This window comes from Aquarana catesbeiana, linkage group LG10 (genome assembly GCF_042186555.1).
Source record: "Aquarana catesbeiana isolate 2022-GZ linkage group LG10, ASM4218655v1, whole genome shotgun sequence".
NCBI lineage: Eukaryota > Metazoa > Chordata > Amphibia > Anura > Ranidae > Aquarana > Aquarana catesbeiana.
This window is the reverse complement of record NC_133333.1, coordinates 124,181,397-124,208,967: the sequence shown is the minus strand read 5'-3', so window position 1 is coordinate 124,208,967 and position 27,571 is coordinate 124,181,397. Positions and strand designations below refer to the sequence as shown.

The 27,571-nt window shown below is 41.4% G+C and overlaps 1 protein-coding gene across 1 annotated transcript in view; it reads right to left on the bottom strand.

Moving 5' to 3' along the window:
• ARHGEF12 (Rho guanine nucleotide exchange factor 12) overlaps window positions 1–27,057 on the bottom strand; it is a 441,882-nt gene extending 414,825 nt beyond the window's left edge. Inside the window, exon 1 of the mRNA XM_073602566.1 lies at window positions 26,764–27,057. Coding sequence (XP_073458667.1) covers window positions 26,764–26,795 — 32 coding nt within the window. The 5' untranslated portion in view covers window positions 26,796–27,057. The remainder of the gene's footprint in view (window positions 1–26,763) is intronic.
• Window positions 27,058–27,571: the final 514 nt, after the last annotated feature.

Here is a 27,571-nt window from a genome sequence, read left to right as displayed (position 1 = left end):
GCAGCCTTGTCCCCAGTGCAGCCTTGTCCCCAGTGCAGCCTTGCCCCAGTGCAGCCTTGTCCCCAGTGCAGCTTTGTCCCCAGTGCAGCTTTGTCCCCAGTGCAGCTTTGTCCCCAGTTCAGCTTTGCCCCCAGTTCAGCTTTGCCCCAGTGCAGCCTTGTCCCCAGTGGTCCCTGCAGCCTTGTCGCCGCCGACATACAAACGTTTAGTTTGTATTTTTAAACATGGCGCCGCGGAGTTCGGAGGGACTCGGGGGCGCTCGTTCAGCTGAACGAGCGCCGCCGAGGACATAGTAACTGGGCGGAGCCGAGATACACATATACGAGGGTTCTCGGCTATTCTCGGCGCCATTCACAGTCACGCCCAGTCCCTATGATGGACATAACAGAGGTCCAATGGCGGGACTGGGCGTGACTGTGAACGGCGCCGAGAAAAGCCGAGAACCCTCGGCTATGTGTATCTCGGCTCCGCCCAGTCACTGTGTCCTCGGCGGCGCTCGTTCAGCTGAACGAGCGCCCCCGAGTCCCTCCGAACTGCGCGGCGCCATGTTTAAAAATGCAAGCTATGTGAATGTCGGCGGCGATCGCGGCGATCGCTCCGACACATCACAAAATAGCGGGGATCGGCGTATAACACGCACCCACGATAAAAAGTGCGTGTTATACGCCGATAAATACGGTATACAGTATATACAGTATATCCCTTCTGTCTGTTATTCTCAGTGTGGATTAGATATTTTGCTCCCTAACCATATAGATGGTTATTTATATTTACCACTGCATAGAGATATTTAAGAATAAATTGCCTTTTTTTTAAACTTTACATATTAACTAAATTATACACCACGCTTTTTTTAAAGGTTATTAACCGATTAATCGAAATAATAATCGGCCAACTAATCGATTATGAAAATAATCGTTAGTTGCAGCCCTAGATCATACCTCAATACCTTAAATAATATATGAGATTTTTCACTCCAGCAGTATATAAATGAGTTTGGAAATTGTAGAGAAATGTTAACTAATGCATTACAATTTAATTACACCCATTAGATTTTAGATGACTAAAATGAGTTTTAGTCGACTTAAATGTTCTGGAGATTTAGTCGACTAAATATGACTAAAACTAAAAACAATTGCAGAAGACTAAAATGGGACTAAAACTAAAATGCCATTTTAGTCCTAAGACTTAAACTAAATCGTAATTTGCTGCCAAAATTAACACTGCCTGCCTGTTTGAGCAGTGATTTTTTTTTAATCATGGATTTACACCAATAAACCTGTATAGCAGAGTGCGGTCAACCTCTTTGTATATTTGTGAAACATTTCACAAAGCCTGCCTTCAGAACTTCAGAAGTGCTGAGAGGAGGAGATTCAGGAGGCGGAGTCAGTATAGGAATCACTGATTGCAGGCAGCAAGGTACCTTGAGATATGTAGTCCTAAGAAATTGAAAGTAACGGCAGAGGAGACACTACAAAGCATGCAGAGAACCCAGAAAGTTGGGAAACACAAGGAGAATTTTCAAAAGTAGGCTTATAACGGATTATCAAAAATTACTATTATAAAAAATGTAATAGTATGCTGTGACCATAGAAAAAACACTCCAGTCAAATTAGTGAAAAATCAGTCCAGTGTAGGTGAAAATTATATAAAGAGAGAATTATAGGAGAACTCTAGGCAAGAGAAAGTCCCCAAAGTAATGCCCTGTGCAGAAATATTCTTCCAAAAAAAGGCACCAATGGTGAGTAACAAGGATTATTACCAAATGAAGATGATCCTCAAAAGCGGAGCGGTCAAGCAACGCTTTTCAGACAACCATCACTGGAGTCTTCTGTAATAAATAACGGCCATGATATCTGAGGCACTCTAACATTAAACTTTTCAACAATAGAGTGGATTTACTAAAACTGGGAGGGTGCAAAATCAGAAGCAGCTGTGCATTGTAGCCAAATCAGCTTTTAATTTTAGTTTTCTCAATTAAGCTTTCAAAAAAAATACCTGGAAGAGGATTGGTTTATATGCAGAGCTGCACCAAATTTTGTCACTATGACGAAATGTGTAGGGAGGAGTCTAAGTGACATCATCCATGCAGAGTGCTGTGGAGTGGTTTGTGGTTTTTGATATGCATATCAGCTTTTTAAAAATGTAAGTGCAATATTTTACTCCATTTTAACCTGGATTTCTACACTATGAGTCTGACTATATGCTTTCTATGAAGGGAGCATTCATTTGAAATCCTAGGAGGAGAAACATTGTTGGTAAGTTTATTGGGGGAGTGCTCGAGAGTGTAAAGAAGAACAAGGAGTTCTGAAAGTGGTGGTTTGGCCTCCACAGGGCCCTGATCTCAAGATCACCACTCTTAGGACTTATCTATATTTCTGCATAATCAGCTACTTAAAGTAGTTCTGAACTCAAACAAATGAAGATCTGCTTTGTAATAGAGAACATCTAGGTATGCCAGCTGTGCCTATGTAAGACCCTGAAAAATGTACATTTTGTCTTGGGAGTGTGCTCGGGCACCCCTGTGCCTACATCTTAAAAAAAAAAAAAAAAAAAAATGATATATATATTATCTATATATATATATATATATATATATATATATATATATATATATATATATATATATATATATATATATATATAGATAGATATAGATATATAGATATATATATAGATATATATAGATATATATATATATCTATATATATCTATATATATATTTATTTATTTTTTTTTTTGCCATGAGCATCTGAGATATAGATATATATCTATATCTCTCTCAGATGCTCATGGCAAAGATAAACTCATATAAAAGTGTTTGAAGTCCTAAAAAAAAAAAAAAAAAAAAAAAAAATCTAAAAAAAACTCCTCCTGCTGTTGCCATTTTTATTGTAAAGGAGTTTTTAGATTTTTTTTTAATAAACTACTTTTGAACTTTTAAACCTACTACACTATGGAGAGCCTTCTTTATTCTCTACCTTGCGGATTGTGAGAAACTTTTTTCTAGGAAAGGACCATGGAGACCGGAGAAAAGGTTACAGCGATCCCTTGGACCTTATGAGGAAAGCTTCAACAGGCTGGTTGTTTATTGTTGTCCCACCTATAGGTTTGGGAGAAAACATTCTTCTAGGAAAAGACTGTGGAGACCGGACAAAAGCTGCAGTGATCCATTGGAAAGCTTTGAGGAAAGCTTCAACAACAGGCTGGTTGTTCACTGTTGCCCCATTAGACCCGTTGGGGTCTATCTATAAAGGTGAGAGGCTAGCACTACTATGAGAGGTTTGCAGAAAGACATGTTTACCATCTCACATTTTTAAATTTGGACTCTTTCACCTTTCCTTATCCCCCTTATCTACTCTGATTTATATTTTTAACTTTGCAACGGATCATCTCTCTGAGTCACCTGATTTTTTTTTTTTTTGGATGCTGATTACTCCTGGGAAACAATTTACTTTTAGTTTAGCTTTACTGGATTTTATTGCATTATTGCTCAGATATATATTATGGGATGCACCTTTTAGGACTTTGAACACTTTTATATGAGTTTATATTTGCCATGAGCATCTGAGAAATTCCTTTATATATATTTATATATATTTTTTTTTATGTGCTATATTAGCGCTACTTCACTACATAAAATACATCCATGAAACTGTGCCTCCAACTGCCAGTCCCAGGAGATTTGGAGTGAGATTTGGTGTGGTTACTGTTGTGCTGCTCAGTGTTCTAACGGGATCTGACATGACAAAGTAAAGCCATATCTGTACAAAGATGGCCACCTCTGCACAGCGATATGACAAAAAAATGGCCCAGTGGAAATCCACTTGGACTTCAGTGCTCCACAAATCAGCCCCTAAATGGTTAGGGGAAAACAAGATGGAAAAAATAAAATGGTTAATATAGGATATCAAAGTAGCAGTATACCACGTAATAATCTCAAAAAGGAAATAAGATACCACAAATCAATATACAGTGCGGACGGAAAGTATTCAGACCCCCTTACATTTTTCACTCTTTGTTATATTGCAGCCATTTGTTAAAATCATTTAAGTTCATTTTTTTCCTCATTAATTTACACACAGCACCCCATATTGACAGAAAAACACAGAATTGTTCACATTTTTGCAGATTTATTAAAAAAGAAAAACTGAAAATATCACATGGTCCTAAGTATTCAGACCCTTTGCTCAGTATTTAGTAGAAGCACCCTTTTGATCTAATACAGCCATGAGTCTTTTTGGGAAAGATGCAACAAGTTTTTCACACCTGGATTTGGGGATCCTCTGCCATTCCTCCTTGCAGATCCTCTCCAGTTCTGTCAGGTTGGATGGTAAACGTTGGTGGACAGACATTTTTAGGTCTCTCCAGAGATGCTCAATTGGGTTTAAGTCAGGGCTCTGGCTGGAATATTCAAGAACAGTCACGGAGTTGTTGTGAAGCCACTCCTTCGTTATTTTAGCTGTGTGCTTAGGGTCATTGTCTTGTTGGAAGGTAAACCTTCGGCCCAGTCTGAGGTCCTGAGCACTCTGGAGAAAGTTTTAGTCCAGGATATCCCTGTACTTGGCCGCATTCATCTTTCCCTTGATTGCAACCAGTCGCCCTGTCCCTGCAGCTGAAAAACACCCCCTTAGCATGATGCTGCCACCCACCATGCTTCACTTTTGAGACTGTACTGGACAGGTGATGAGCAGTGCCTGGTTTTCTCCTAACATACCGCTTAGAATTAAGGCCAAAAAGTTCTCTTGGTCTCATCAGACCAGAGAATCCTATTTCTCACCATCTCGGAGTCCTTCGGGTGTTTTTTAGCAAACTCAATGTGGGCTTTTATGTGTCTTGCACTGAGGAGAGGCTTCCGTCGGGCCACTCTGCCATAAAGTCCCGACTGGTGGAGGGCTGCAGTGATGGTTGACTTTCTACAACTTTCTCCCATCTCCCGACTGCATCCCTGGAGCTCAGCCACAGTGATCTTTGGGTTCTTCTGTACCTCTCTCACCAAGGTTCTTCTCTCCCGATAGCTCAGATTGGCCGGACGGCCAGCTCTAGGAAGGGTTATGGTCGTCCCAAATGTCTTCCATTTAAGGATTATGGAGGCCACTGTGCTCTTAGGAACCTTAAGTGCAGCAGAATTTTTTTTGTAACCTTGGCCAGATCTGTGCCTTGCCACAATTCTGTCTCTAAGCTCTTCAGGCAGTTCCTTTGACCTCACGATTCTCATGTGCTCTGACATGCACTGTGAGCTGTAAGGTTTTATATAGACAGGTGTGTGGCTTTCCTAATCAAGTCCAATCAGTATAATAAAACACAGATGGTCTCAAATGAAGGTGTAGAACCATCTCAAGGATGATCAGAAGAAATGGACAGCACCCGAGTTAAATATATGAGTGTCGCAGCGAAGGGTCTGAATACTTAGGACCATGTGATATTTCTGTTTTTCTTTTTTAATAAATCTGCAAAAATGTCAACAATTCTGTCTTTTTCTGTTAATATGGGGTGCTGTGTGTACATTAATGGAGGGAAAAAAATGAACTTAAGTGATTTTAGCAAATGGCTGCAATATAATAAAGAGTGAAAAATTTAAGGGGTTCTCTATACTTTCCGTCCCCACTGTATAATTAATACACAAATGGAATATGTTGAGTGGGTAGCCAACACTACACAAATAAATGCTACAGCCCACAAATCAGGAGGGGATACTCCATCTAGGATGCACACAAGGGGTGAAAGAAAACAACAGGCACAAGGGCCACCATAGTGTAGTTAAACAAAACACATTATTAAAACACCAATTTGCACTCACAAGATTAAGTAGGAGACAAGTGGAAGTGACAAAACCTGCAGAACCGGGGTTTTTTTCAGGGTTCAGCATCTGACCATGAGGGAAGCCAACAAGTTACAGCCAAAGAAATGGTGTTGGCCACCGAGTGTCACTGTATAGAAGTCGGGCCTCATTCATTGGATTGGAAAGCTGCTGCGATTAAAGGGGAACATCCTCCTATTCCTGCTGCCAATGCCATTCGAGGAACATACAAAGTCAATGAATGCATTTCCGGGCTCATCTGCCACTACATCAACAGAGTGTGCCAAAGCTTCTCCTGTACCTCCATCTTAAAAGCTGTATATATGCATGGTAAGAGCTAAGGCACTTTTCCTCTGACTGCCAGTACCAAGAGATTTGGTGAAGCTACTGTTGTGCTGGTCAGTGTTCTGACAGGCTTTAATATGACAAAGTAAAGCCAGGTCTGTACCAAGATGGCCACCTCTGCACAGTGACAGTGCAAAAAAGGCATGGTAAGTCAGTAATGGGGGGAAAGTTAGTTGCAGGGAGACCATGAGCGATACTAGCGACTAGTCATTTGCCTCTGCCTAGCTTTTTTGGGCAGAGTTTTTGGAGTTCAGTTCCTCAACTGCAGTTCCATTAGGATCTGTGTTTAACCTTTCCAAACTAGGAGCTGAGCGGTGGCATAAAGGCTTCAGCAAAGCTGCTTGATGCTGGAAGTTGCTGAACTTACTGCTCTGATGCAAGCTGAAGCACATATTTAGGGCTGCAACTAACGATTATTTTCATAATTGAATAGTTGGCCGATTATTGTTTAGATTAATCGGATAATAACCTTAAAAAAAGTGTGGTGTATAATTTAATATGTAAAGTTTAAAAAAAGGCAATTTATTCTTCAAAATCTATATGCAGTGGTAAATATAAATAATCAACTATATGATTAGGGAGCAAAATCTCTAATCCACTCTGAAAATAACAGACAGAAGAGATATACTGTATATACTATTGGAGGTTGAATATGGTAAATATCATCAGACTCAGAGATCACATTTTTTATTTAGACCCCATTCACACTGGGGCACATGTAATGTGCCCTGCTCCCACGTAATATGCCCTGCCTCCTTGAAATGTGCCCTGCTCCCACGTAATGTGGCTTGCCTCCATGTAAAAGTTTACTTTAAATGTAATAATAATGCCTTCTATTACCTCCAGTCTATCAGCCTCCACCTTCTCTGGGTTTAGATGCTGATCTTCCCTGCACAGTCTTTAAAGTAATTTTTTTTTTTAAAACAAACATGGTATACTTACCTGCTCTGTGTAATGGTTTTGCACAGAGCAGCCCTGATTCTTCTCTTCTGGGGTCCCCCACCGATGCCTCGGGCTCCTCCTGCCTTTAGAGTGCCCCAATAGCAAGCTGCAAATTATAGTATAGTGTGCCCCTATAGCAAGGTAAAAAAACTTCTGCTTTTAGACCCACTCACTTCCTGCCCAGGACTACATGTTCCATGAGGCATTGCTCCTCACACATTCACAGTCACAAGTTCTCAGGCACTTCCTGACATGTATGGACGGTGTACTGAGCTGTATGTGTGCTGCACTGTATTTCCTGATATGTAAACAAATAATTCATTCTGTATGCAGGCCAAATAATCGGCTGGCCGATTAATCGATTATGAAAGTAGTTGACAACTATTTTCATAATCGATTAGTTGTCGATTAATCGATTAGTTGTTTCAGCCCTACACATATGTGCATGGTATAAAGTTTGATGTACACATACTGAAGCTGTGAGTACATGGCCCATACAAAACAGCCAGATTATATTATATAAATTATATTAATTATAGTTGTTGAAATACTGAAACTAAATATAGTAAAAAATTTTACAACACAGCCATTTGTATATTGTAAAGAAATCGCTTATCAACTGATCTTCGTCTTTATGCAGCAAACCTATCCTGGTGCTTAATGCAGTCCTTGGTATACAAGGTTATTAAATATGAACAGGTTTAACCACTTCCGGACCGCCGCACGCCGAGGTACGTCCAAAGTTTGTTGGCGGATATCGTCGTTATGGCAGCAGCTAGCTGCCATAACCCCTGTATCCCAGTTTTCGTGCAGCGGCCGGCTTTCTGATAAAAGTGGTCCCTGCGGCGGATTTGCCGCAAGATCACTTTTATCGGTGGCGGGAGAGCAGCCCCCCCTCCCGCCGCGATCCGATGCCCTCCGCCGCTTACCGGGGCCGTCGGTAGTGGCGGAGGCGATCGCGTCCGTCTCCCTTCTCCCTGGAGACGAGTGAGGCTAAGATGGTGTCCACTCGTCTCCATGACACTGCTGGGCGGAAGCGACGTCAAAACGTCACTTCCGGCCACGCCTGTTAAAAGGCATATTTTTTTCAATGTCAATTTTTTTTTTTAAATGACTTTTTTTTTTTATTGCATTATAGTGTAAATATGAGATCTGAGGTGTTTTTGACCCCAGATCTCATATTTAAGAGGTCCTGTCATGCTTTTTTCTATTACAAGGAATGTTTACATCCCTTGTAATAGGAATAAAAGTGACACATTTTTTTTTTTTTTTTTTAACAGTGTAAAAATAAAATAAATAATAAATTTTTTTTAAAAAAAAAAGAAACCCCCTCCCGACAAGCTCGCAGAAGCGGACGCGAGTAGCGCCCGCATATTAAAACAGTGGTCAAACCACACATGTGAGGTATCGCCGCGACCGGTAGAGCCCTAGACCTCCTCTGTAATGCAAACCCTGCAACCTGTAGAATTTTTTAAACATCGCCTATGGAGATTTTTGAGGGTAAAAGTTTGACACCATTCCACGAGCGGCCGCAATTTTGAAGCGTGACATGCTGGGTATCAATTTACTTGGCGTAACATTATATTTCAAAATATAAAAAAAAAAATTCGGCTAACTTTACTGTTGTCTTATTTTTTTTTATTCAAAAAAGTGAATTTTTTCCAAAAAAAAGTGAGCTTATAAGACCGCTGCGCTAATACGGTGCAAAAAAAAAGTATTGCAACGACCGCCATTTTATTCTTTAGGGTGTTAGAAAAAAAAAAACATATATAATGTTTGGGGGTTCCAAGTAATTTTCTAGCAAAAAAAAAAAACGGTTTTAAACATGTAAACACCTAAAATCCAAAACGAGGCTGGTCCTTAAGTGGTTAAGTTGCCTTTAGCAATTTTTTTTTTTTTTTTTTTTTTAAACAAGACCTAACCAAGTGTTCTAATATTTTACTACAAATAAGATTTTCCATTTCATTAATTTAGATGCCACATCTGAGCCCTCTCCAAAACACCAATGTTCCGTTTACAATCTGGTATCCAAAACTAGACTTCTACCTGACTGCATCTGCTTTGGTCATTGGTGCAAACACACTAAGGTGAGCAGAAACAAAATCAGAATCCATGGCAAGGAATCTATTCTAAACATAGCGCTAAAAGCCAGGGGCGACACTCCACAAAGCTCCAACAATAGCTAACATACAGTAAGATAGATTATATATATATATATATATATATATATATATATATATATATATATATATATATATATATATATATATATATATATATATATATATTTGGACACAGGCACGATTTTAGATTTTTTCAGGTATTTACCAAAACATATTGAAGCTATAGTTATGAAATGGGTATGGGCTGAAAGTGCACACTCCTAGGTTTAAATTTGAGGGTATGTACATCCAAATTGGAGGAAAGGTTTAAAAATTACAGCTCTTAAGAATAACCATCCCCCTTTTTCAAGAGACCAAAATTAAATGGATAATTGAATCAAAAGCAGGTTTCATGGCCAGGTGTGGGCTACTCATTATTTCTTCCTCAATTAAGCAGGTAAAAAGGTCTGGAGTTGCTTCTAAAGCCTTGTACACAGGCTCAGATTTTCGGACGACCGTCCGTCCGTTTTTTATTGCATGCTAGTTTCATGTTGAAAGTGAAGAGGTTACTCACCATACAGAAATTCTCGTAGGACAGAATACAACTTCAGAAGGGACATAATGTATTGACTACAGCATTATTTCGTTTCTGAGCATGCGTAGTCTTGCCCTTACAATTTTTTTCGTACGAAAACCGCACTGATTAAACGAAAATCGGACGTTGAGTTCATGTACGACAAAAAATGTTATAGTCTGCACATCCAGCTTTTGTCGGAAGAAAAACCCGAATCAGCTGTCGAAAGTAGGGATCGACCGATTATTGGTGAGGCCGATATCAATACTTTAATAATAAATAAATAAATAAATAAATAAATATCGGCTGTCAACCTGAGAGGCTGAAAAATCAGCATCGTATCGGCACCATAAAACGAAGTTGGTCGATCGCTAGTCGAAAGCACCATACTAAACGATCCGAAAATCGGCAGATCATTCGTCAGACTAAATTTTTCTTCCGCTTTTCGTTTCGTGTGTACGGGCCTTAAAGCGACGTTCCGTCGTTTTTTTGTTTTTTTAAAGTCAGCCGCTACACAAAGACTGCAGCTGCTGACTTCTAAAATATGGACACTTACCTGTCCAGGGCGCCCGCGATGTCGGCACCCAAACCCGATCTATCTGCCATCCTCGGTAAGGGAATCAGGAAGTGAAGCCATGCGGCTTTACTTCCTGGTTCCCTACTGCGCATCCGCGACTTGCGCTGCGCTATGTCACTGGTCCCTGCTGTTTTCTGGGACCCGTGTGTCTCCCAAAATACAGCGGGGGGGGGGGGGGGAGTGGTGTAGATACCCGCAGGTGGCTCGGGTATCTATGCCCGGAAGTGGGAGCAAAATACCTGTATTAGACAGGTATTTGCTCCCCCTCCCCCCTGAAAGGTGCCAAATGTGACACCAGAGGGGGGAGGAACCAGTAAAAGCGGAAGTTAGATTTTTGGGTGGAACTCCGCTTTAACCACTTACCGACCGGCTCCTGTACATATACGTCGGCACTTTGAAGATGGATATCTCGGTAACGGCAGAAGCTGCTGCTACAACCGAGGTATCCATCTTTACAGGAGCCGGTTCTGTGTACGATAATGGTGGTCTCTGCGGCGGGTTCGCTGCCAGATCACCGTTATTGGCGGTGGGAGAGGTGCCACCCCCCCTCCCGCCGCCACTTACCGGAGCCGTCGGTAGCGGCGGAGGCGATCGGGACCTTTCTGTGCCTGGGTATGGAGACAAGTGAGGCTAAGATGGCCGCCACCTGTCTCCATACCATTGGACGGCTGAAGCGACGTCATTACGTCAGCTCCGCCCACTTTTCTTAAAGGCATATTTTTTTATGTCATTTTTTCAAACAACTTTTTTTTTTTTTTTTTTTTTTTTTTTTGCATTTTAGTCCAAATATGAGATCTGAGGACTTTTTGACCCCAGATTTCATATTTAAGAGGTCCTGTCATGCTTTTTTCTATTACAAGGGATGTTTACATTCCTTGTAATAGGAATAAAAGTGACACCATTTTTTTTTTTTAAACAGTGTAAAAATAAATAAAATATTGTAACATAAAAAAAAAAAAAAAAAAAAAATTTTAAAACCCCCCGTCCCGACGAGCTCGCACGCAGAAGCAAACGCATACGCAAGTAGCGCCCGCATATGAAAGCGGTGGTCAAACTACACATGTGAGGTATCGCCGCGACTGGTAGAGCGAGAGCAATAATTCTAGCCCTAGACCTCCTCTGTAGCACAAAACATGCAACCTGTAGAATTTTTTTAAACATCGCCTATGGAGATTTTTAAGGGTAACAGTTTGACGCCATTCCACGAGCGGGCGCAATTTTGAAGTGTGACATGTTGGGTATGAATTTACTTGGCGTAACATTATATTTCACAATATAAAAAAAATTGGGCTAACTTTACTGTAGTCTTATTTTTTTATTCAAAAAACTGAATTTTTTCCAAAAAAAGTGCGCTTATAAGACCGCTGCGCAAATACGGTGCAAAAAAAAAGTATTTCAATGACCGCCATTTTATTCTCTAGGGTGTTAGAAAGAAAACAATATATAATGTTTGGGGGTTCTAAGTAATTTTCTAGCAAAAAAACCTGTTTTAAACATGTAAACACCTAAAATCCAAAACGAGGCTAGTCCTTAACCACTAGGCGTCCGCACTGTACTCCAATTGCTGTACTCGAATTGACTCCAATTGCCGGGAGGGCGTCCCTGGACATCCTCCGGTTTACTTCTGCGTTGCGCGCTCCCGCGGGCGCGCATCGGGGAAGTTTTGTGCTGGCCGTGATCCTTGGACACAGCCAGTCACAGATCGCCGTAAACGGCCAATGAAAGCGGCCGTTTACAGTACGACCGGCGGTCCCAATGAGAGAGGATCTCATATGTAAACATATGAGATCCTCTCTCATCGCCGGGTCTCCCTCCTCACACAGAGACAGCGTGTGAGGAGGGAGAGCGAACCGCTGCAGCGGTCAGTGAAAAATAAAAAAAAAACGAAAAAAAAAGTGTCAGCACTGTTATCTGCCCCTGCCATCATGCCCCTGCCATCATGCCCCTGCCGTCATGTCCCCAGTGCCATCTGTCCCCACTGCCACTTATAAGTGCCATCTGTCATCAGTGCCACGTATCAGTGCCATCTGTCATCAGTGCCATCTGTCATCAGTGCCATCAGTGCCACGTATTAGTGCCATCTGTCATCAGTGCCACGTATTAGTGCCATCTGTCATCAGTGCCACGTATTAGTGCCATCTGTCATCAGTGCCACGTATTAGTGCCATCTGTCATCAGTGCCATTTGTCATCAATGCCACGTATTAGTGCCATCTGTCATCAGTGCCACGTATCAGTGCCATTTGTCATCAGTGCCACGTCAGTGTCACATGTCATTGTCCTGGTTCTCCAGGGCCTTCAAAAGTGTAATAGATAGTCAACAAATTAGATGTGAAATTTATGCTCCTAGAACACCTGATGGTGCTCCCTGCATGTTGGGTCTCTGTATGTGGCCAGGCTGTGAAAAAGTCTCACACATGTGGTATCGTAATACTCAGGAGGAGTAGCAGAATGTAATTTGGGGTGTTATTTGTGGTATATACATGCCATGTGAGAGAAATAACCTATTACAATGACAATTTTGTGGGGGAAAAAAAAAAAAATCTTCATTTTGCAAAGAATTGTGGGAAAAAATGACAACATTAAAAACCTCACCATGCATCTTACTAAATACCTTGGAATGTCTACTTTCAAAAAAAGGGGTCATTTGGGGGGTATTTGTACTTTCTTGACTTGTTTGGGTCGCAAGAAATGAGATAGGCCGCCAGTACATCAGGTGTGATCAATTTTTTATGATTTGCACCATAACTTGTAGACTCTCTAACATTCACAAAGACCAAATAATATCCACTAAGTTGGGTTATTTTTACCAAAGATATGTAGCAATATAAATTGTGGCCAAAATTTATGAAGAAAAATTACTAATTTGCAAAATTTTATCACAGAAACAAAGAAAAATGCGTTTTTTTTTCAAAATTTTCTGTCTTTTTTCATTTATAGCGCAAAAAATAAAAAAAAACAAAATACCACCAAAATAAAGCTCTATTTGTATGAAAAAAAGGACAAAAAAATTCATTTGGGTACAGTATTGTATGACTGAGTAATTGTCATTCAAAGTGTGAGAGTGCTGAAAGCTGAAAATTGGTCTGGTCACGAGGGGGGTTTAAGTGCCCAGTTGTCAAGTGGTTAAGTGGTTAAGTGTGGTATTTGGATTTGGAATCTATTGCTGTGAACCAACATCATGCGTTCAAAGGAGCAAGTTTCATGCAAGTGAAACAGGCCATTTGTAGTCTTCAAAAACAAAACAAATCCATCAGAGAATAGCAGCAACCTTAGGAGTGGCCAAATCAACAGTTTGATACATTCTGAGGAAAGAAGAACCCACGGGTGAGCACAGCAACATAAAAAAAAGAGGCCTGGTGGAGATGCCAGGAGGAACGGAGTACACTACTCCACGTCTTTTGGACATGCCCTATCATAGCACAATTTTGGTCAGAGGTCAAAAATATTGCCCAGAAATTCTCAGATCAGCAAATACCAGATGACCCTGCCCTCTTCCTCCTCCACGTCTCAGCTGCCCCGGTGAAATCCTACAAAAAAAAAAAAAAAAAACGTTTATTCGTCACCTCCTTGACGCTGCCAAATCATGCGTCCCGCTGAAGTGGAAAACCCCACAATCTCTGACTATTGAGATGTGGCTCAGAAAAGTAGAACAAATCAATAAAATTTGAAGACCTAATCCTAACAGCACAGCACCAACAAGAATGTTATTCTAAGACGTGGTCACTTTGGAACATGTTTGTCTATTCTGATGAAAGTCGCACTCTATTTGGAAGCATGATCGCAGACTAAAATAGCAGTAGTACGACACTAAGTTCTGGAGATTTGAGCCCCTCCCCCCCCAGTATTTGCTTCTCCATCCCCTTCACACCCCCCTCCCCCTTCCCCTTGCACCCCAACTGCCGCCTCTCCCTCTATCTACTCTTTCTGTTCTCTCAGCTTTTTTATCCTATCTCTCTTCTTCCTTGGTGCTCTGTGATTTCACAGTTACAAATGTTTATGGTTATAAAGTTAAAATGATAAGGGAAGGTCACATGGGTTTACCATACTGAACAATGCAAATCCTTCTAGAGCTGGACAAATTGTTGTCTTACCATTTTCCTTTATCTTATTGTACTGATTGTCACATGTTCTGTACACATTGATATGTTGTTTATTCCATGTCAAGGGTCCATGGACCACTCCCTTTAAAAAAATAAAAGATTTGTAAGAAAATTAAAGAGGCCTGGACGTCCATGGAAGACAACAGTGGTGGATGATTGCAAGATCCTCTCTATGGTAAAGAAAAACCCATTCACAACATCCATCAAGTGAAGGACACTCTCCAGGAGGTGGGCGTATCATTGTCAATGTCTACAATCAAGAGAAGACTTCACGAGAGTAAATACAGAGGGTTCACCACAAGATGTAAACCATTCATAAGCCTGAATAGAAAAGCCAGATAAGACTTTGCCAAAAAACATCTAAATAAGCCAGACCAGTTCTGAAAAAGCATTCTTTGGACAGATAAAACTAAGATTAATCTGTTCCAGAATGACGGGAATAAAAAAAAAAAAAAAAAAAAAAAAAAAAGTGTGGAGAAGGCTTGGAACAGCTCATGATCCAAAAGCACACAAAGTCCTCTGTAAAACACAGTGGAGGCAGTGTGAGGGCATGGGCATGCATAGCTTCCAGTGGCACTGGGTTATTGGTGTGACAGAAGCAGCCAGATGAATTCTGCAGTGTTTAGAGATATACTGTCAGCCCAGATTTAGCCAAATGCAGCAAAGTTGATTGGACGGCACTTCATAGTACAGATGGACAATGATCCAAAACACACTGCAAAAGCAACCCAGGAGCTTTTGAAGGAAAAGAAGTGGAATATTCTGAAACGGCCAAGTCAATCACTTGATCTCAACCAAATTGAGCACGCATTTCACTTGAAGGAAAACTTGCAAAACAAAAAAGCAAAAAGACCCACAAACAAAGAACAACTGAAGACAGCTGCAGTTAGAGCCTGGCAAAGCATCAGAAAGGAGGAAACCCAGTCTTTGGTAATGTCCATGGATCCCAGACTTCATGCAGTCATTTCCAGTAAAGGATTCTCAACAAAATATTAAAAAAGTAGGATTGGTGATTATATTAATTTGTCCTATTACATGTGAGCCCCTGAAAATGGAGGGACTGTGTATAAAAGTGTCCAAACATATATGGACCCAACTGTATAAGACTTGTAATGGCCTGACCCTTTAAGGTTACAGTTGATGTATAGGCTTCAGGATTTCTACCTTATTGCATCCTCTGCATTAAGGTAAAAAAAAAAAAAAACTTTATGTGCAGCAGCGCACCCCCCAAACCCGCCCCCACAAATACTGACCTAAACCTGATCTCTACCCAGCGCTGTGCCCAAGAGCAGCGGTGCAGCTCCCTCTCTCTGCCTCCTTAATAGACTCAGTGGGAGCAGTGGGGACAGTGCTGGAGATGGCAAGTCACATTTGGAAACTGTTACAGATGGGACCCTACATATTAGAGTTGCACCGATACTAAGCATTTGTACCAGTACATGTACTCCAATATCTTCAGGGCTGGTTTGCAGTGCGTTTTTTTTTTTAGGTGCGGTTCAGGTGTGATTGCAATGTGAATTGTAATGTATGAGATTAGAAATCGCACCTGAACCCAGACTAAAAATCACAAAAAGGACTTTCAAAATTGCACTGAAAACAGGCTGTAAAAAGTCACTGAAATTGCACATTAAAACTGATGTCTTTAAGTGAAATCTGTGCGGTTTTCTCATCAGTTTTCATGCATGAATGGTGTGAACGAGAGCCCTAAAAATATTGTCACATGACACACAAAAAACAAAAAACACAAAAATGGCATCAGTAAGTACTTGAGAAAAAAAAAAAAGTATCGATACTTGTACTCGGCATTAAAAAACTGGTATCGGTGCATCCATACTACATATAATAGACAATGAGACTTGAAGATAGAAATAATGCCATATGTAAATTAGCCAGTCAGTTAATTCTACATAGAAGCTAAAAACTCACAAAAAAAAAAAAACAAAAAAAAAAAAACACACACACAATCTACAGGGATACACACAATATACAGCCACAAACAGAGCATGTCTATCTAAATTGGGGTTTCCCATGTTTGAACGTTTCTATGCCAAGCAGCATTATCTAAGCAACCAGACTGCCTACATCTCAGAACTGGTTAAAACCGCTGCTTTTTGCTAGGCAGTTTTTCTATCAGGTTTTCACAGAGCAGAACTACAAAAAACAGAGCCATCGGGTATTCCCCTGACTCAAGGGATACACAGTATCAGTATAACCAAACAAAAACATTTCTACAACAGTAGTTTTGGTTGTGCAAGTTTTGAGTGCAACCAATCTCACAAGAGGAGGAAAATATGGGACCCAAAGTTTAGGACAGGGATGCCCAACCTTTTGAAGAGCGAGGGCCACTTAAGTGACTTGGTAATCGGTCGTGGGCCACAATATGGGCCTTCCGATCCACCCGTATGTAAGGGGAAAGACACCTTTCTGTTCTATAGTGGATCGGATTGGAGGTAGGTGGGTGTAACTGGGCACAAGCCTGTTTACATCTGCTGCTTCATAGAGGTGAATGGAGGGTTCCAATTGGGTCAAACTGATCGTGTGAAAGGGCCTAAGATTGCTTTCACACTGATGCGCTGTGGTTTACCCACACCGCGGGTGCAGCAGGTTAGCTGCACTCTGCCATAGACTTCTATTATATCCTGCAGGTGTGGTGCGCTAGGGCTTTTTTCATAATCGATTAGTTGGTCGATTATTGTTTCGATTAATTGGTTAATTGGTTAATAACCTTAAAAAAAAAAAAAAAAAAGTGTGCTGGATAATTTAGTTAATATGTAAAGTTTTTTTTAAAAAAAGCAATTTATTCTTAAATATCTCTATGCAGTGGTAAATATAAACATACTATATGGTTAGGGAGCAAAAATATTGAATCCACTCTGAGAATAACAATCAGAAGAGATTTACTGTATATACACTATTAGAGGAGATATACTGTATACACTATTAGAAGAGAAATACAGTTTTTTGGCCAATTTTTTGTTGGGCAGATTAAAAAATACAAATTGCTGCAAAAACGCATTACATGCTTTTCTGCAGCTTCTCCATTGAAGTATATTGAACCAAAAAAGCACCGTTTTGCGTGACCCTTTCCAAATATGCAGAGGCTGAAAAAAAGCACAGATGTGAACGTGTCCCATAGAAAACCATATAAATGAACTGTAGTGTGTTTCTGCAAAAAGCAACAAAAAACACAAAGATGTGAACCAGGTCTAAGACGTTTAGTAACATAATGGAGTTAAAAAAAAAAAAAAAAAAAAAAAAAAACTAAAATGAGCCCTTTATAGTACAAAAAAAGCAAATAATAGCTACTGTAAGGGGTTCATTTTTTTACTGTAGAACTGTGAAAGTAATATTTACAGTAGCGATTATTTGCTCTTTTTGTACAGGGCTAATTTTATTATTTTTAACCCCATTATGTTACTGGCCGATTAATCGATTATGAAAATAGTAATCGATTAATTTCATAATCGATTAGTTGTCGATTAATCGATTAGTTGTTTCAGCCCTATGGTGCACTGTCTGAAAGCACACCAAAATTGCAGGTTAAAACATAGTGCATTTAGTATCACTCTGCTTGTGACAGGAACCGGCGCTATACAGGAAGCATACGCTTAGGTGGCTCTGCTGCGCAGCTGCGTGCTTCCTCTACCACTGTCTTCATTCACAACACTGATGCTCTGGAATGGCGGGTTGGCAAACCGCAATCTGGGCTTGCTGACCCACCATACCAGAGAAGGAAATTGAAGGCCACATCAGAAGGCTCTGCGGGTCACATGTGGCCCCCCAGGCCACTGGTTGGGTACCCCTGGTTTAGGATATTTGAAACAATGTATTGAATGACATCTCATTGCTACTCACATGCAACTGTCCTCTTGCCCAGGCATAGCTAATGAATATTACCATATAAAAGAAAACATTTTACATAATATATGAAAAATGATTAAAGAAAAAAAAGTTAAAAAAAAAAAAAAAAAAAAAAGGGACGTGTAGCCAATTATAAAGGCAGATATGCTCCACAGCTGCTTTTCTCTTAAACTCCCATACATGAATTTTACCTATAGGTAAGCCTATAATAAGGCTTACCTATAGGTACTGTAAAAATCTCCTAAAATGTGCACAATTTATATACATACACCCCTCACATTTTTGTAAATATTTTATTCTATCTTTTCATGTGACAACACCGAAGAGATGACACTTTACTACAATGTAATCTAGTAAGCGTACAGCTTGTATAACAGTGTAAATTTGCTGTCCCCTCAAAATAACTCAACACACAGCCATTAATGTCTAAACCGCTGGCAACAAAAGTGAGTACACCCCTAAGTGAAAATGTCTAAAGTGGGCCCAATTAGCCATTTTCCCTCCCCGAGGTCATGTGACTCGTTAGGGTTACAAGGTCTCAGGTGTGAATGGGGAGCAGGTGTGTTAAATTTGGTGTTATCGCTCTCACTCTCTCATACTGGTCACTAGAAGTTCAACATGGCACCTCATGGCAAAGAACTCTGAGGATCTGAAAAAAAGAATTGTTGCTCTACAAAAAGATGGCCTAGGCTATAAGAAGATTGAAAAGACCCTGACACTGAACTGCAGCACGGTGGCCAAGACCATACAGCAGTTTAACAGGACAGGTTCCACTCAGAACAGGCCTCGCCATGGTCGACCAAAGAAGTTCAGTGCACATGCTCAGCGTCATATCCAGAGGTTGTCTTTGGGAAATAGATGTATGAGTGCTGCCAGCATTGCTGCAGAGGTTGAAGGGGTGGGAGGTCAGCCTGTCAGTGCTCAGACCATAAGCTGCGCACTGCATCTCCAACATCCACTAGCTCCATGATGTCATCATGGAGGAGTGGAAGATGACTCCAGTGGCAACCTGTGAAGCTCTGGTGAACTCCATGCCCAAGAGGGTTAAGGCAGTGCTGGAAAATAATGGTGGCCATACAAAATATTGACACTTTGGGTCCCATTTGGACATTTTTACTTAGGGATGTACTCACTTTTGTTGCCAGACATTAATGGCTGTGTGAGTTATTTTGAGGGGGTAGCAAATTGACATGGTTATACAAGCTGTACACTCACTACTTTACATTGTAGCAAAGTGTAATTTCCTCAGTGTTGTCACATGAAAAGATATAATAAAATATTTACAAAAATGTGAGGGGTGTACTCACTTTTGTAAAATACTGTACACACACACACTCTATGGATAGATAAGATAGGATAGATAAGATAGGATAGATAAGATAGGATAGATAAGATAAGATAGATAAGATATCTTATTTTACTTGCTGTATATATATTTATTTTTTGATGATAATAGCATTAATAATAAAAGCATAAAGTATAACTAAAGCGAAACTTTTCTCCCACTGGGGGTTAAAGTGGTATTAAAGCTTACTTTTTGTTTTTTTAAATAACAGGTTATACTTACCAGTTATTCTGCACAGAGCAGCTCCAGTCCTCTTCTTTTCAGGACCCCCGTTGGCGCTCCTGGCTCCTCCCCCTCCAGCAGTGCCCCTAGAGAAAGCCGCTTGCCCTGGGGGCACCACTGCGTGCTCACTCCCAAGCCGCTGCTCTATGCCTCCGCATTACTACTGCATTAGGGTACAAGGTAAAATGAATGGCATCACAATGCACCACACATTTTTCCCTCCTTATTTGTATACATACTTTTTTTCTAGGCATCCCTTTGGCAGTGTACCAGGGTTCTCCATCTCTTCTTTCTGTGGTGACAGTGGATGATGTTGAATCCTGCAGAGAAGGATTTTCCTGGGGGCCCAGGGCTATGGGGGTAGCTCATGCGAAGCAGATTAAACCACAGTGGGCACCATCTAACCCAGAAAAGACTAATGATGAAAGACATGGGGACAGTGCAAGTCACTTTAGAAACTCTGTTACAGATGGGGCCCTGAACATAGATAGTGAGACATGGAGATCATCTATCATATGTAAAACAGCCAGTGAGACATAGAAGCTGAAAACTAATACTAACACTAATTTTCTGTCATGCAGAAACCAAACCCAAGAACCTCCATGCACTTTACATTCTGTGCCTGCAAAACTTCTATAACCAGCCCATATACTGTACAGGGAAAAAAAAAAAAAAAAAAAGCAAAAAAACCATTGGTAATAATTAGTAGCACTGCAGACACCAATTAGATATTATGTATATAAAAACAAACACAAACTACAACAATTATGCACTATCCCTCTTCAATGTAAACATATTAATGTTGCAATTTCTACAAAGAATAACATCAGTAAGGGCTCGTGCACACGAGGCATTTGATTCTCTCCTCTGAATGCCTTTTACTGCTGGCAGCAAAAATCTGCTTAAAAAAACGTGCCCAAAGCCGCATATTCCACACACGTTTAGGCGCATCAAACGTTTGATTGTTCGTTCATTCTAGTGGCCAGAATATGAACATATTCTGGCCGCTGGAATGAATGAACACTCAAACGTTTGACGCATTAATGGAACGAGGTAATGGATTTGATTGGCCAGAATATGAACATATTCTGGCCAATCGAATCCATTAACACTCAGGTGTTAAAAGTGTCTAGCATTTATGTGCGTTTATGCGTGTCAATCATTTTTTTTTGCTTAAACGTTCCCCTCCTGAATGCGCCAGTGATTTTTTTTTCTGCCTGTCGCTGACATGGGCATGGACACACAGGCTAACATAGATGGGTGTTTACAGGGAAAAAAAAAAAAAAAAAAAAAAAAAAAACCTTGTTGCATACAAGTAAAAAAATCAGTATTTTTTTTTTGCGCAGCAGTCTTTCAAACTCAATTTTTTTGGAAAAAAAAAAAAAAAAAAAAACACACTACAATGAATTAAAAAAAACTGAACAGTAAAGTTAGCCCAATTTTTTAGTATAATGTTACGCCACGAGAATCGTGATCTTTATTCTAAGAAAAAAAATAGTGATTCTCATTTTAGCCAGAATCGTGCAACTCTAACATGCAGTGCACAGGTTGTCGGAATCATGTAACTCCAGTGTGCATGCGTGTGACTTAGAAGATCAGAGGCTGCCCAAAGGCCAATGAAAGAAGATGATCTCAATGGAAAGAACTCCAACATCATCACATACAAGTGCACAAGTCACATACACAGGAACATGAAACGCGTCAAAGAGTCCTACACACTGACATTTTCATTGCCGCAGCCTCGCGTTAGGAGCGGCTTTTTTTTGCATGTTTTTACTGGCCATTTTGTACAAGTACTACAATTGGAATCCAATAAATACTGCACCATATTAGCTTCTCCTCGGCTCCTGGTGAGCTTTTTTCCACACAGTACTCACCCCACCAGGGGTATTGAGGATGGATTAACTTCCTGATTCCATGTCCACCTGGATGCTGACTGAGGATACTCACATCTATTGGGCACCATCATTTGGACACAGGATACCTATGCAAGGCTGGTTTACATCCAGTTTCTGGTGAGTGCAATGTATACTGGTGATGGGTATTCACCGCAAAGTTTTACTACATCGCACAGAGTGATGGATTATTTTCCCTTAAAGAGGAGGTTTAAGTTCTACTGTGGGTCACTATATGTCCTGATAACTTCCATACCTGGATAAACTATTTTAAGTGATTCACCAAGCTCATTCACAAGCAATCTTTTTTCACTAACTAACTGTTGACTGCTTTTTGTGTGTTTTGTTTTTTGATCTTTGGACATTCACATATTATAAGTTTTTCTAGGGCTGCACTCTTATATCGTGTCTGAGGATTGTATATTCACCTTTTGAATGCTAGCAGCTTGATTATTAGTATTGTTTTTGCACTTAGCGCTCACTTGCCACATTTGAAAGTATGTGGTACATATTGGCACACTATGGCATTAACCTGCAGGGGACCAGCTACTTTTGTTTTTGTTTTTTAACTTAGTTTACTAGCTCACACTGGGGCCGCGGCAGCGCGAAAGCTAACCTTAAACTTACTATGGGCCATTCATTGTCTGTGATCTCTCCTCTTCCCTGCAGGCACCACATGCTGACACAGGGGAGCGGATCACTTAACTGAACCCAGAGCAGGCTGAAAATAGGGAAGTTATACATCTTTCTCACACAGCTAAGTTAGAACAGGTGTTAGGAGGGGGCATTTTTTTACAGTTGGTGAAATTCTGAAAAGTTGTTTAAAAGTTTTGAATAGTTAGCTTTATCCAGGAATTCCACTTTAAAGCAATATTAAACCAAAAATGAAATATATTGCAGCTTACCAATCAAATGTGGTGGCTGCATTCGTTTTTTTTCCTCCTCTGTTTTCACCCAGTGATCTGGCCAGTTACACACCTCCTGTACTAGAGTGTCCTCACTCTGGATGAAGGAGCACAGGAGGCACAGCAGACAGTAACATTGTCAGCCAGGGGGAATGGAGTATAGATTTACTAGCAGATTTAGATACACCTACAAATTGAAGCCAAACTCCAGCTCACGCTTTATAATCAGTTACAGCAAAAATTTCTTTTCCTTTTGGGATAAAGGTTTTACATATATAAAATCTGATTATTGTAAACATCCCTGAAAGTGTTATATGGTTTGTCTCATCCCTGTAACGGATGCATTCTGCTGGAGAGCTTGTTCTTTTGAAAAACAGACCTACTGGCCAGATCACCAGATGAAAATAAAAGAAAGAAAGCCTAAAAAAAAAAAAAACAAAAAAAAAAAAAACGAATAAAGCCATCACATCTAATAATAGGTAAGCTGCAAAATAATAGAGATTTGCTTTTGGGTCTAAGGGCTTGTTTACACTTCTAAATGTGGCATTGGACACACTTTTTAAGCCCTCATCCACATTGAAGCGATTTGTCATACAAGTCGCAGCCTATTCCTGGTAAAGGCACCATTCCAATCGGTGCGATGCTGACTTTGTGGCGCCACACCGATTTGCAAAAATAGTTCCTACACTACTTTTGCCAATTCTGGGTGCGACTTCAATATATTTATGTGCATGAAGCTGCACAGATGTCTTTCAAGTCGGACCAGACAATGCAGCTTTGAAATTGTGCGATTTCAGATGAAGTCGCACAACTTCAAAGCCGTGTTCAAAGTGAATGAGGCATTCTAATGCTAATCATAGTCCCTGGTCACTAAATACAATGGTATGTATTATTTAGTATAAGGTACAGTCCTGTTTACACATTGTATTTGCTTCAAAAATTATACCCCATGTCACTTTCTTAGTGCTTCCAAACCTCCATAGAAGTCTATGATAATGCTTGCTTGAAGCACCTGCAGCTTCTGAGAGGCTTTAGCTTTGCTTTGGAGGAATTGCAGGTATGAGAAATCCCAGGGTGCACTGGGAAACCAACAAGTGAACCGGAAGGAAGTGACCAGCAGTCACTTCCGGTTCATGTGTATATATTCTGGAAGTGTCTGGTGCAGATGTCACATCTGGTGTGCAGCAGGAAGGTGAGCAGGCTCCGAACCAGAGAGGAGCAACTAACAGAAGACACACGTGGTGTGAAACGTTAGAACGATACAGCAGAAGGTGAGCGGGGACCGGAGAGAGAAGAGGATCAGCACAGCTGGGTGTTACTACTGAGTGGGGGATTAGCAGAGCTGGGAGCACTACTTTGAGCAAGGGATCTGCTGAATGAGTGTACCAATAAGCTGGGAATCTGCTGAACAGGGGTACTATTGAGCTGGAGTTCTACTGGGGCCCCTTTTAAAACAAATAGAAAATCAACACACACAGGCTTCATTAACCCCTTTGTACTACGGCTGGTTGGCTCTCCTGGGTGAACCGACGTAACTGTAGGTCGGTTTGCCTTTTGACCACTAGGGGGTGCGTGCGTGCCATGTGATCACTCCACACAGAGACAGAACGGAGATCTATCAATGTAAACAGACAGATCGATCTCCCTGCTGTCAGGGGAGAGGAGACTGATCTGTTGTTCATACCAAGTATGAACAACGATTGGTCTCCTCACCCACTCAGTCCCCTCCTCCCACGGTTAGAATCACTCCCTAGGGAACATAGTTAACCTCTTGATCACCCCCTAGTGTTGACCCCTTCCCTGCCAGTGATATTTACACAATAATCAGTGCTCTATAAATGCCAATGGTCCCAAAAAATGTGTCAAAACTGTCCAACCTGTCCACCATGACGCTTATTGCTATTTTTATTACCAAAAATATTTAGAAGAAAACATATCGGCCTAAACTGAGGAAAAAATTAGCTTTAAAAAAAAAAAGAAGGGAATATTATAGCAAAAATTACAAAATATTGTGTTTTTTATTTTTTGTGCTATAAACAAAAAAAGTGACAATTTTGGGGGGGGGGGGGGAAGCGCAGTGATGATCAAATACCACCGAAAGAAAGCTCTATTCTTGGAAAAAAAAGGATGTCAATTTTGTTTGGGTACAGCGTCGCACGACTGCACAATTGTCAGTTAAAGCGCTGCAATGCCGTATAGCAAAAAATGGCCTAGTCATTGAGCAGCCAAATCTTCCAGGGGTGAAGTGGTTAAAGCTTCAAAGAAGCATTACTGAAGCATCAAAAAAGCATGTTGAAGTGGTAGTGCTTTAACTGCTTGCTGATCGCCTAACATAGATGTGAAGCCGCAGCCTCCCTGCACTGGATCACGTACCTAGTACATGATCCACATGCCAGAGCAGGGGGCACGAGCGCCCGCCCTGGCTGTACAACACAAGCTGATCGGTGGGTCTCGGCCAATGATTGGCCGCCAGCACTTACTGATTTGGCTCAGTAATTTACGGAACAGAGCTCTATGATTGTAAGCAATCCAGAGCTGTGTTCACTGACAGTTTAGTGTGTTCACTGCGATGCAGCACTGTGTTGCTTTAACTGACAATTGCGTGGTAGTGCGACGTTGTACCCAAACAAAATTTACGTTTTTTTTTTTTCCAGACAAATAGAGCTTTCTTTTGGTGGTATTTGATCGCCTCTGCGGTTTTCGTTTTTGGGTTATAAACAAAAGAAGAGCAATTTTGAAAAACACTAGCTTTTATTTTTTGCTATAATAAATATCCCAATTTTTTTTTTTTTCAAAAAAACAAATGTTTTCCTCAGTTTAGGCCGATATGTATTCTACATATTTTTGTTAAATAAATATAAAAAATATATAAATAAAAATCGCAATAAGCGTATATTGGTTGCTTTGCGCAAAAGTTATAGCGTCTACAAAATAGGGGATAGATTTATGGCATTTTTATTTTTACTAGAAATGGCAGTGATCTGTGGTTTTTATCAGGACTGCGATATTGCGGCGATCAAATTGGACACTTTTGACACATTTTTGGGACCACTGACAATTATACAGCAAATGGTGCTATAGAAATGCACAGATTAGGAGGCGATCAAGGGGTTAAGTGTGTTCCCTAGCTGTGTTCTAACTGTAGGGGGATGGGACTGTCTAGGAGGAGAGATCGGTGTTCATACTTAGTATGGACACACGATCTGTCTCTTCTCCCCTAAGAGAACCAGGATTTGTGTGTTTACACACACACACACACACAGATCCCGGTTCTCGCTCTGTCACGAGCGATCGTGGATGCCCGGTGGTCATCGCGCCCGCCAAGCACTCTCATCGGCTCCGGGGACACGCTGCGGGTGCGCGCGCCTCCTACAGCATCTTAAAGCGCCGGCGTACATCTACGACGGCTCGTCCAGTGGAGCAATTCTGCCGCAGTATATTCGCTGGTCGGGAAACGGTTAAGCCCATTAGCGGCAGTAGAACCGCTCCAATCGGTGCGACTCAAGCCGCTCCGACTTAGAAAAAAGGTTTCTGCACTACTTTTTTTTTTTTTTTTTTTATATTACATATTTTAAAAGAAGTGGTATACAAGCCGCTGTGAAGTGCCGCAGGGACATCGGACTCGCAGCTGCAGCAATGTGAACACAAGGGGTTAAACAGAACTAAAAAAGAAAAATGCTGACAGGCAGAGTGTTTGAACCTCTGTCATAACAGGTTCTCCCCGCCTGTCAGCGGTAATGTACACTACGCCGCACATGCGCAGCTCACCGTATATTACAGTACCGCTCTGTGCCATGATCAGGCGCGGGAGTGACATCATCACTGCTGACCATTTAAGTAGGTGAACCCAAAAGGAAGACGGCATGGCGCCCCCCTGTGACCAGCAGGCACACAGACAGCTCAGCACTGGAATATTATGGAGTAAAGCTCCTAGGGGGTTCATGTCATTCTGCTTCACCTCTAGCAGAGTAAGAATCGCTCTCCTGTCCTGACAGGCAGAGCTGTGTAAAGCTGTGGAGTGGATGGACACCCTCCATGTGTGTGGTGTGTGAAGGAGTCCCATAGACACATGCACAGTGTGCCCCTCGCTCACCTGTCCGAGGCCGCAGACTGTGTTCCGCTCATTGGGCTCCTCTGGGATAGTTCTCACCTCACTCCACTCGCATGGTACTTTATCTCCAGCTAAATGTGAGCTCTCGGGCCCCGCGGGGGGATCTCCGCTCCAGGCCGCGGCTCATAAGCTCGAGCACCAATTACAGGCTGCGGCAGGAAACTTTTAAAGCCATCAAAACAAGGGCTTTGCTCTGCCGGTACTAAGTACCAGCACCTCTCCAAGACTCATTCTGCTTAGTGCGCATGCGTAGGCAAATCTCGCGCAGCTTGCGAGTGGCCTGGGACGCGAGATTCGGCGGCGCGTGCGCTCTTCGCTCCTGGGCTCGGGAAGTCTTCAGGTGTTCGACTGCAGCGAGCGGCGCCTGCGCACAGTGGTCACGTCGGCAGGAGCGGCTGGGGGTTTTTCGGCGCATGAGTAGTGAGCGAGAGAGGTTAGGGCAAGTCTCGCGATACTTGTGCGGCAGCCAGCTGAGTGTGCGATGTGTGAGCTCGCTGAGGGAAGCAGTGTTGGCTCCATTTTGTGTTCTGCTCTCTTGCTTCTTGTTAATTACAAATAAATGTGGGGTGCCGAATTTGAGAAGGGGGGTTGTACTGCACATGAGTCTTGGGGGGGGGGCGTTGGACTGCTTTTGTGTGTTACATAAGGTTGTTACCTCATGGTGGTTGTAAACAAATCAACTTCCTGACGTGGAGATACGTTGTAGCACAAAAGGCACCTTTATAAAGCCTTAAGCCCTTTTCACACGGCAAGCCTGCTCTGATCCGCCTGTCCGTTTTTCAGGTGGATC